Source organism: Rana temporaria, chromosome 1 (genome assembly GCF_905171775.1).
Source record: "Rana temporaria chromosome 1, aRanTem1.1, whole genome shotgun sequence".
NCBI classification, from domain to species: domain Eukaryota; kingdom Metazoa; phylum Chordata; class Amphibia; order Anura; family Ranidae; genus Rana; species Rana temporaria.
This window is the reverse complement of record NC_053489.1, coordinates 137,768,840-137,780,990: the sequence shown is the minus strand read 5'-3', so window position 1 is coordinate 137,780,990 and position 12,151 is coordinate 137,768,840. Positions and strand designations below refer to the sequence as shown.

General features: G+C 42.2%; 1 protein-coding gene across 2 annotated transcripts in view; it reads left to right on the top strand.

Moving 5' to 3' along the window:
* The window catches only part of TMEM232 (transmembrane protein 232), a 298,409-nt gene that overhangs the window by 41,579 nt on the left and 244,679 nt on the right, over positions 1–12,151 (top strand). For both annotated transcript variants that reach the window (XM_040343279.1, XM_040343271.1), the window contains exons 2-3: positions 8,303–8,436; positions 9,053–9,164. In XM_040343279.1, the coding sequence (XP_040199213.1) occupies positions 8,309–8,436; positions 9,053–9,164 (240 nt within the window). In that variant the 5' untranslated portion in view covers positions 8,303–8,308. The remainder of the gene's footprint in view (positions 1–8,302; positions 8,437–9,052; positions 9,165–12,151) is intronic.

Sequence of the window (12,151 nt, the reverse complement as noted above, 5' to 3'; positions counted from 1 at the left end):
GAAGCAAGTTATGAGATGGGAAATTAGCATAATCAGCCCAAAGTGTGGCGCCATTCGAATGGAACTTCCCCCTTATAGTGCCGTCGTACATGGTGTATGTCACCGAGCTTTGCTCAAGCATTTTTTATCACGGTCGTGTGTATGCAAGGCAGGCTTGACTGCCCATGGGCATCAAGGTTTGAGCCAAAAAGAAAAGCGACCATTCCTGTTTGCCCACTCGTTTGGATCATTGGTAAAGAAGAACATGCCAGAAGAAGCACAACAGGTGCTGTGGAAGAGGCTCCTGGATGCCTTTCCACATAGTGGCAAGATCCCCTCAGGCCTATGAGCCTATGATCCTCAGATTGCTAAATGGTGAACCAGTGATGGCAGTGGCTACCTCCAACAATGCTTTTAAGTTGTAATTCAAATCACAGTGGACAGGCATGGCTGCTAGCAGCAGTCACAGGCAGAATCTAAACCATGTAATTTTAGACTACTTGGGTTCAAGGGCAGATGTCGACACAGTTGAAGTGAAGTGCTAATGCCTCTCGCTTGCCAGTGTGCGATCTGAGAGTGCATTCAGTGCAGCAGGCAGTCTTGTGACAAAGAGAGACTTTTATAAAAATGAACCAATCCTGGTACCTTGCACCATTACTAGCTTCTGCCACTGCCACTGGCCCGGTGACATTACCAGTTCCTGCCACCTCTGCTAGCCTGCCATTGCCATGCCCTGCCACCGCTGCTGCTCTGCCAACGTTACCAGCTAATGTGGTCTCTTCTGTATTGCCACCATTACTAGCTCCTGTGCCCTCTGCAGGCCTGACTCCATTGCCAGCTCCTGGGCTTCTGCTGCCACCATTACCAGCTCTTCCCACTCGCTTAGCTTGCAGCTGTCAAGATTACCAACACCATCCACCTCTGCTGGCCTGCCACCATTATCACCTTTGCTGGCTTACCAACTTTACCAGCTCCTGTCACCTCTGTTGGCCTGCCATCATTACCAGCTTCTGTGACTTGTGCTGGCCTGCCACCATTACCAGGTTCTGCAACCTCTGCTGGGCTTCTATTATTACCAGCTCCTGTAACCTCCCTTGTCTTATTCCGGTGGCACTGTAAAGGTATCGCACATAATGTTTCTGCATCTGGGCCTCAGTTGCAAAATTTTAAATGTTAATTCTCTTGGGTCTCCTTTTTTTGGCCTTTTGTGGCTTATGCTCACACGCTGGCACAACATAATATTTGTAGCTATTGTTTCCTAGAAACAATGTGTTCTGCCTTGTCTCCCCTTTTAAATTTTGGCCTAATCTAGCTGATTACTTACTCTCCAGTGAATGTTTGTTGATATTGTCCCTGAAATAATACACATATTTTTTATATCTAGATAAAACCTTCCTTCCGCCCTTTGAAAGTGTGGGATATTATAACTGACAACATACAAAGCATCAACTGCGCTGTATTTCTTGCTATTGTTTGTGAAAAAAAGTGATTCTACTTTTTATTTCTTATTAAAACTGGCCTAATTTCTCCCTCTGAAATTGCGTGTCTACTGAAGCTGCTTACATAAAGCACATTCACTGTACAATATTTCTGGCTATTTGTAAAATAATAGACTATCAGTATTTCCCTCTGAAATTGCAACCTACTAAAGCTGCCTACAAACTGTGCATCAACTGTAAAATACGTGTGGCTATTTTCTGTGAAAAAAATCACTTTAATTTTAATTTCTTGATAAATTCTGCCTTGTCTATCCTTCAGAAATGGTGGCCTACTAAAGCAGATTACATTCACTGGATTAACTGTACACATTTTCAGGCTATTTTTTGTGATATAATAGATTTTAATAGACCCTCTCCCTGCTGAATTCTTGTTTGATAATAACTTGCCTACTAGCATTAAACATGGTCAAATTTATTTTTAGGACATTTTGATGGGGTTCAGATGTACACTACTGTGCAAATGTTTTAAGCAGGTGCGAAAAATACTGTAAATTAAAAATGCTTTTGAAAATAGAAGTGTTAATCTTTTTTTTTTCTTTTTATCAATTAACAAAATTGAAAGTAAATGAACAGAAAATTAATCCAAATCAAATCAATATTTGGTGTGACCACCCTTTGCCTTCAAAGCAGCATACATTTTTCTAGGTAGAATTTTTCTAGTCACACTGTTTTTGAAGGAACTCAGCAGGTAGGTTGTTCCAAAGATCTTGCAGATCTAACCACAGATCTTCTCTGGATGTAGCCCACCTCATATTCATCTGTCTCTTCATGTATTTCCAGACAAACTCGATGATGTGTTAATCAGGACTCTTTTAGGTCCAAAACATCACTTTCAGGACACCTTGTTCTTTATGATGCAGATAGTTCCTAATGACCTTGTCTGTATGTTTGGGGTCATTGTCCTTCTGCAGAATAAATTTGCACCCAGTAACATACCTCCCTGATGGTATGGCATGATGGATAAGTATCTGTTCATATTTCTCAGCATTAAGGACTCCACTGATCCTGACCAAATCTCCAACACCATTTACAGAAATGCAGCCCCAAACTTGCAAACCATGCCTCATTGCCTGCAGACATTCTTTATTGTACCGTTATTCAGCCCTTTGGTGAACAAACTGCCTCTTGCTACAGCCAAATATTTCACATTTTGACTCATCGTTCCAGAGCACCTGCTGCCATTTTTCTGCACCCAAGTTCCCATGTTTTTGTACATAGTTGAGTCACTTAGCCTTGTTTCCACATCAGAGGTATGGCTTTTTGACCGCATTTCTTCCATGAAGACCACTTCTGGCCAGACTTCCCTAGAAAGTAGATAGGTCCCACTGGATTATTCTAGTTTTGTGCTAATGGCACTGCTGGACATCTTCAGATGTTGAAGTAAGCACAATGTGCTGGCATTACAACCCAATTGCAGGTATAAAATGGGCTAGAGCACTCTTCACTCACTGTGCCTAACAAGCGGTCTCCAACCTGCATACAAAAGTAGGGAGGTGTGAGTAAGGTAATGTAAAGTTGGCAAGAAGGTGAGTATTAAAAAAAATCTATCTTTATTTATGGTGGGCTGAAACATGTCAGTTGGCTCCATTTTGGAATGAATTTATTAATACTCACCTTGTTGCCGACTTGCACTTTCTTAGTGCCTCTTCAAAAGAGCTTGAACAGCATATCTTGAAGCACCAGTCTGCTTAGTCCTCGTACACACGACCGAGTTTCTCGGCAAAAACCAGCAAGAAACTTGCTGGGAGATATTTTTTTGCCGAGTGTAACGAGACCCTTGCTCGCTCGCTTCCGCTCTCCCGACATTCATCTGCTACTAGTGAGTCAGCTTGCAGATCGCAACGTCTGATGGTTCGGTCATCCAAGGCTCCGGGATCCGAACTACAGCTATGTGCCGTTCGGGATCCATTAGAACAAACACCAGGCAGGCTGTATGTAAGTTCAAACAGGAAGACCTTTATTGGAAGTACACAACACACTTTTAAACAGAATTTGGAACATCCCGCCCCCAACAATCGCTTTCCTATTGGTCAATTGTAAAGTACATGGAGTTCTCCTTCAGGTCCTTCTAACCATGCAAACGAGGACTTGAAAATGAGTTCACCATGGATTGGTCCGATAGCTTGAATGGAGGGACTGTTATGTGTATTGAGACAGAAGCCACAGGGGCCAATCAATGTACACAATAGCCAGACACAGAACAATGGAGCCGTCTGGAGTTTTAAGACAGGGAAGAAGTCCCCCCACTGTGTAACAGCTTTCAGGGAGGGACACTTCTGCATTCCAAGGTCCATGACACCGAGGAAACCGATCGTGTGTACATTTTTGTCGAGGAAACTGTCGAGAAACTCGACGAGCCAAAAAGAGAGCATGTTCTCTATTTCCTTGACAGGAATGGAGAAAATTGGCTTGTCGAGTTCCTCGACAGCCTAACAAGGAACTCGACGAGGAAAACAATGTGTTTCGCCCGTCGAGTTTCTCGGTCGTGTGTACGAGGCTTCAGAAATATTTGCCTGTGCGAGATATTGCAGATATTGCTGTGTTGAGTTTTGGCATGGTGTATGACCTATGTCATGAAACTGTCTTCTACAACCTTAGCAGCAGAGTTTGAATATTCCTTACCCAGTTTTAATACACATACACAGCTGTTTCTGTTTCAATTAATGACTGTGTTTCAACCTACATATGAAATTGATGATCATTAAAACATACTTGGTATAATACCGTATTTGCCGGCGTATAAGACGACTGTGGCGTATAAGACGACCCCCTAATTTTCCATCCAAAATGTTGGTTTTTGGATATACTCACCGTATAAGACTACCCCCTTCCTACTAGTCATGCCTTGCCTCACAGTGCCACCATTACATGCCAGACTGTGCCACTACATGCCAGACTGTGCCCCATTACATGCCAGACTGTGCCCCATTACATGCCAGACTGTGCCCCATTACATGCCAGACTGTGTCCTATTACATGCCAGACTGTGCCACATTACATTACCCCTCCATTGTGCTCTTCTCCCCGTCCGCGCTACGCTCCGTGTCCCCCCTCGCTGTGCCCTTACCTTATCCACATGCAGAATCGCGGCCGTACTGTATGTTTTTTCAAAAGCCGCGCCTCCTACGTCTTCTGTTCCGTGATAGGCGGAACGGTCAGCTTCCCAGGAGGCACTGTGTTCAGTGTTCGCCTATCACGGAGGCCCTCTCGTCCGAGTACGAGAGGGCCTCCGTGATAGGCGGACACTAAACACAGGACGAGAGGGCCTCCGTGATAGGCGGACACTGAACACAGTGCCTCCTGGGAAGCTGAGTGTTGAGCCTATCACTGAACAGAAGACGTAGGAGGCGCGGCTTTTTAAAAAACATACGGCCGCGATTCTGCATGTCTTTAGGATAAGGTAAGGTTAGGTTACCGGCGTATAAGACGACCCCCAATTTTTAAGAAGATTTTAAGGGGTTAGAAAGTCGTCCTATACGCCAGAAAATACGGTAGGTTAAGAATACACCTGACTCTAACCCTACAAAATCCCTGACTTTGTGCAAGTATATAAAAATGTTCAGGGTTAAGAATTTCTGGTAGTTTAAAGCCAAAGGGTAGTCACACCAAATATTGATTTGATTTAGATTGTTCTTCTATTCGCTCACTTGCATTTTTTCAATTTATAAAAAATAATTAAAATATATATTTTTGAAAGCATTCTTACTTTACAGCACAGTACTGTACATTTGCAATTTTCAAACACATTCACACATCCCTAGGACCATGTTCGCCTGTAATGTCAGTTGTAGTCATAACCAATGCTGTCCAGTCAGTATTACCAGTGCTTCCTCACGAATGGAGAATGTAACGGTCACTACCGTTTACGACCTTCCATCACATCCAAGACAGCTTATCGACACTCCAACCGACAGGACCCGTTCCCATTTCATTTGCCAAGAATCAAGACGAGACACAGCTCTGTGCTTGTTCCAAATGTAATGATACTTTAATGGTTTCTTCTCAGCTTTTTATACAGTACCAGGCATTAAAGCAACAATGAGATCTCCACCCCCCTAATCACACACTAAGGCTAATTACTAAACATTCCTTACAGGTCGGCGCCGGCCTATAATTTTCATGTCTAATCACTGCACATTCCTTAATTAACAGCATAACAAACAAACCCATCACACACTGAGTTCCCTAGGCAGACGTTTCGTCTCCGCATACAGCTTGACACCTATTCACACCTCTGAGCATCAATAGGTTTTAGACAGTGTTATCACACAATTAAATGTCTTCCAGGAGCCTGACTCAATTAGCATGTCACTAGTCAAGGCTAATCATAGAATGAGTCACTATTGACTGGTTGGGCCAACATCCTGCAGTATCTCAAAATCCTGCAATACGAACTATCAGTGATGTCAAATCTCATGTAATACATGAATTATGATTCACTTGCCACCCCATGCCCAAAAGGCACAGGGTGGACTCAGACCCAAGAGTTATCAGTCACGCTGACACCGGAGTATCCCCCATCCTCACAAAGTCTCTGGGTGTCCCGGGTCATTCCGTTACAGAGAACAGTAGTTGTAGCTGTGCAGGGGGACCATAGAAAATAGAGCTGTGTGAGGGCAGTGGTCCTCATCTTCAGCATGCTACCAAGTTCCCCAAGTTTTTTAATATTTCAAAATCAAACTACAACTGCTCTTTTAAGAACAGCCCAAAACAACATAAAAATTGAACCATGACTTTATTTTATTATGCTAAAAGCATTGCTACTGTGCCTAAGTCAGAAAGTACATTTCAATTTAGCGTGTGAAATGCACTGGAAGGATTGTAGAACATGTCTACATTTGCCAATGGATGCCCCTTTATTTGTAATGAAAGTCAGTTTTGTTGGGAGTTTTGATCCTGTGTCCCCTTCTGCATTTAGTAGTTCCTATTTCCAATCCCTATGTCACTAAAGGATGCAGAAGTGGCTTTAAGATCATTGGGAGAAACCACTAAGAACTGCAGGGAAAATGGATGTCTCCACTTCCACTTCCATTGGTTGAATGGAGAAGGTGTTAAATAAATGACACCTTATCCAGAGAAAAACTTGCATTTTTACATAGAAACTGCCTGGCAAAATGTGAAAAGGTATGGGACATGTAGTTAGCTGTCCCAGGCCACCACATCTCTTATTTTAAATAGACTATTACAATAGCCTGGAGGAGCACAACATAATTTGTTCTGATGTACCGTCCTCTAACGTCATGTTTTTCTTATGTGTGGTAGAGCTGTTAAATATTGATCTTTTAAGATATCGATCAGAGGAAGTTAGACCTTAGGCATGATTACGGTTTCATTGCAACAGAAAGTGTACAAGTGGGTTGTCAGTCCCATGCCCAGAATATCTCATATTCAATTTAGAATTTATGGATTGATGGTCTTAATCCTGTGTGCTTAAAACATCTTAAATTACATCATAATATGTTTCTTACACCATGTTAGTATTATTCATATTGCCCACTACGATTAGACCACTATGTACATGGGTTGTTTGTGTATTGTGTTTAATACTCTTATAAAAAATATCAATACAAAATATTTGATTTAAAAAAAACACTGCAGGGGAACAGGAGGCTAACATTTCTGGAAGTGCTGGTTTCTGAAGGCACTTATCCTTTTTAAAGTAAACATGTAATTAGAGAAATAAAGGGGCTGCTATTGCTGACTTCTTGGAAAAATTAGTTGACTCATTATTTTCAAACTTGCTGAGTCTTTAACTTGGAACAAATATGCAGGTCAGATAAGACAGAGGAAGTCAAAAGTGATAATCTGCTTACTGGTTCCAGGTCAGTTTGTCGAAGTATGGAAGCTAGAGCATGAGCATTATAGCCAGGCAACCAGCATAATCAGAAGTCGAATTCTGCAATAGCAGCCTTCAGGTTTCTCTCATGGAGGAGCTCCATGCATAAAAAATGCTGTAGCTGCTGACTTTTAATATTAGGACACTTGCCTATCCAAAAATCCAGCAAGGTTTTCACCCGAGCCGATTTTTCAATCGGCTATCAGGTGCTGCCACCGCCATCTCCTCTTAGGCTGCATTCACACCTGAGCGTTTTGTAGCCTGAAGCCTGAAGCTATAAAACGCTAGAGGGGAAAAAATCCATTATTCTCAATGGAGATGGTTCACATCTCCACTTCAAAACGCCTGAAGCCGAACGCCTGAAGCTCAAACAAGTTCTGGACCCTTTTTTGTTGTACGAATCGGGCTGATTTGGGTGTTTTTGAACGTTTGTATTCCCATAGAAACGCTCGATTGAAGCGTCTAGCATGACAACGAGCGTTTCTACGGGCGTTTTGTCGCTTTAATCTGTTCTGTGAAATAGAATATTTACCCTGGAAGAAGATAAAAAAAAATCTACAAACATAGCAACAAATGATGAAAGAGATGAGCATTACAATACATGTTAATACGCGCGACAAAACGCGCAACGAAACCCCCGGAAAAAACTACAGAAAACGCTACGCTCAGGTGTGAATGCGGCCTTAGGGACACCAGTTCCCTTCTGTAAAACGCGCTGTGCTCTTTGAATGGGCCTGCTGCAGGGGAAAGAGAAAGGGGGACGAACTTCCAGCTGAGTTTGCCGCAGTGAACTCAGCCGGAAGTGGGAGTGGGTACCTGTCAAAACCAGGTACCCACTCCCCCCCAAAAGGTGTCAAATGTGGGAGCAGAGGGTGGAGCTCCACTTTAAGGTCGTTTTCTTATATATTATGTTATATTGATGTTACATTTTCTATAATACTGTACTTATATTTATTTTATTATTTATTTATTTTGGCTTTTGAATCAGAGCAAAATGCCCATTGTAAAAATACCAGTGGTACAAAAATTTGGAATTTTATCAACTAAATATCTCCAAGAACTCCAAAAAATACTTTTAGAGAGAAATGAAGAAAGCCATGGAGAAAAAGCCTCTAGTCACAGGTAAACACTAAAAATATATCAAACTGATAAAAATGCAACTGTTTATTGATAAATTGATGTATGGTAAAGACATACAAACCAAAGAGAGCTAGTGAGAGCTGAAAATGTGTTGTATTATTAAATAAAGTGTTATAGCGTAATGAATTTATGAATGAATCTATATATCAATCATTCTTTTCATATCTCTATATATTCAATATCTTATCTATCTATCTATCTATCTATCTATCTATCTATCTATCTATCTATCTATCTATCTATCTATCTACTGTATATGTCTCTATTTCTGTATATGATCTATCTACGTCTGTCTTCCTTTTTTGTCTATCTATCTCTTTTATGTTATTGCAAATGTGTCAGTGTGTACAAAAGTGTATGCATATCTATCAATCTATCTGGGGAAAAAAAAACTTTTGAAAAATGTAATTATAAAGAACCTTTGTCGTCTTCTAATGTTACATATGATAAAAAAAAGACTTTTGCTTTACATCTTTATTACTGAGGCATATTGTTCCTTTTTTTCTTTTTTTCTTCATTTGATGATACAATAGAGAATTGTGTTTCATGTAAGTAAATGACATTTCAAATCACTGCATTCTTTGTGATCTTCGTTTAGAAGCCCCTTGGAAGTCACAGAGGAATTCATCAAACAGTTTAATGCTGCAGCAGAGCTGGAGGTTCAAGAGCATATGCTTGACTCTGCTAGGAAAATACTTCATCGATGCAAGGTAACAAAAGTTTACGAGGGGTTTAAGTGGAAGCTATGCAAAGTTATGCATGCATACTTTCTGGCATGCATTTCACCTCATCTACTTTCTGCCAAGAAAATGTCAACAGCCAGACAATGATATCTTATACAATTACAAGGTTTACATATTTAAAAGAAAAAAACAAGTTTGTTAAGTTCAGGCTTTCAGTACTCCAGCAATTTATAATCATGAACAATCATATTACATTAGGTCAGTCCTAAAAGGTAAATAGGAGTTAAGGGTTGTAAACCTATATGCATTTCCCAATTTTCTACAAGAGTAAAGCCCCGTACACACGATCGGACCTCTGTCCGACCAAAATCACATCACAAAGAAAACATGTTCTCTATCTAAACTCCGACGGAATTCCTCGGAATTTCCGATGGAAATAATCCGATGGGGCATACACACGGTCGGAATTTCCGATGAAAAAAGTCCGTCTTACTTTTTCCATTGGAAATTCCGATCGTGTGTACGGGCATAGCACTCACTTTAGAGGTTCTTTTGGGAGATTTCACAGCCATTATATTACTTTAGTGCTTGTTTACACCATATGTATACCATATGTATATAAAAAATTATGAAAACACACGGATCTGCGGAGCATAACATTTTATTTATGCACATATAGTGCAAAGAAACCCTTAACCTGACCATACACCAGTAGAATTTTGTTTGAACATTCTTACAGATTTTTTTTTAATTATTCGCCAGAGTATTTGATTTTGCCTTTATTGAGTCAACTAATTTTGTTTAAAAACCCTTAAAATTTCATCTAGACCTGCTACTTTATTGGAATCCCAAACGTATTAACCACTTGCTGACCGCACTATAGCCGAATGATGATTACAGTGCGGACAGCCAGTTCTGGGAAGTCGTCATAGGCCTCCTGTGATGGCACCCGCTATGGCACACTATGTGATCACAGTGTCCTCCAGACACTGCTGATCACAGATTGAGGTAAAGAGCCAATCAGTGGCTCTTTACCATGTGATCAGCTGTGTCCAATCACAGCTGATCACGATGTAAACAGAAGCCAGTTATCGGCTTTCTTTTTTTCATGCTGACAGTGTGAGGAAGGGAGAAGAGAGACGATAACCAGCTTTTGTAAAAGAGACATCTACACTGCTAATCAGGGCACTAATTATGAGTGTCATGTTTATCAGTGCAGTCCCAACAGTGCTCACCAGTACTGCCAATCTGTGCCCACCAGTGCTTCCAATCAGAGCCTCTTCATCAGTGTCACCTATCAGTGCTGCCTACCAGTGCCCATCAGTGCCTCATCATTGCCCACCAGTGCCCCACCATCAGTGCAGTCTCATCAGTGCAGCCTATCAGTGCCACCTAATCAGTGCAGCCCATCAATGCCCATATATATATATACCCAATGCCCATATATACCGTATATACTCGAGTATAAGCCGAACTTTTCAGCACAATTTTTTGTGCTGAAAATGCCCCCCTCGGCTTATACTCGAGTCACCTTTTTACGCCTGTTCTCCCGGACTTTGGGGACCCGATACCGACCGGCTGTAGGTCCCCTGGACCACAAACTTGGCACACATGTAGCCTCACTCCTACGGCCAAGGAGCACCGATTTTTCAAACCAGGGCACCCCTTCCATAGACTCCCATGTTAAACGGTAATTTCTCTGGTGACTTTGGGGACCCGGTAGCGGCCGGTCGTAGGTCCCCTGGACCCGGAACTTGGCACACATGTAGCCCCATTGCTCCTCTACAAGTGTGCCAAGTTTGTTGTCTGGGGGACCCCAAACTGGGCTTCCATAGACTCCCATGTTAAACGTCAGTCTAGTCATGTGCATAGTCAGGTATGGGCACAGTGAGGCATGGGCACAGTGAGGCATGGGCACAGTGAGGCATGGGCACAGTGAGGCATGGACACAGTGAGGCATGCACATGGACACAGTGAGGCATGCAGATGGACACAGTGAGGCATGCAGATGGACACCCTAGGCTTGACTCGAGTCAATACGTTTTCCCATTTTTTTGTGGTAAAATTAGGTGCCTCGGCTTATATTCGGGTCGGCTTATACTCGAGTATATATGGTATATATACTAAAGTGTGTATATATATATAGGTGTGGCCCTCCCCTACTAATAGCCAGCCCCTTGATTAAAAAAGCTGTGCACACCTGCACCATCGGCTACTGGTCTCTAGTAAGACATGGACACAGAGTTAAGCCGGGTTCACACATGTACGACAAGACTCTTGCACAACTGTCGATCCTACTTTGCCCTGCCACATCGGTCCTCCATTGGTCCTACTTCCATCCGACTTGAATGAACAGAATACGATTTTTCTCTGACTTTGAGATAGTATGACTTGTCCTTTGACCAATCAAAACAATCCCAGTGTGACATAAGTTCCTTTTCCTGCTGCTGTAATCACCATGTCGGATGTCACAGGTCAAATGGTTAGGACGAGGATCTGACTTTGATCCGACTTCAACGATATTTAATGGGCTGAAGTCAGACCAAAGTAGTACAGGAACCTTTTTCAAAATCGGACCAGTTTACACAGTTTCCATAGGGAACCATTGATTTACACACGTAATGTGCCATGAGCTCTCAAAATGTATGTTGCATCAGTGTGAACCCGGCCTTAGGGTTTGATCACACCAGGTGCACTGGGACTGCGTTGGTCAGCTATTCCAGTACAGTCCCACCACAAGACGTGACAAAGTGCCTTGTCTCCTATGTGCCATACTTTTTTTCCAACGCAGTACAAAGCAATCCATTGCCTTGCATCGTGTGGTGGCCAATGCAACTTAGGGAAATTTCACTGTGTCACATTTCAATAAAGTTGGTTTTAAAACAGAAAAAAGTAAACAGTGTGATGCACCCATAGGCGTGTGCACAGGCTGTGCCTGGGCACACCCTAATCACCCCATGTGCATTAGCATTATCCAGGGGTGGCACCAGGTGGGTGGTTGGGGTGCCAGTGGC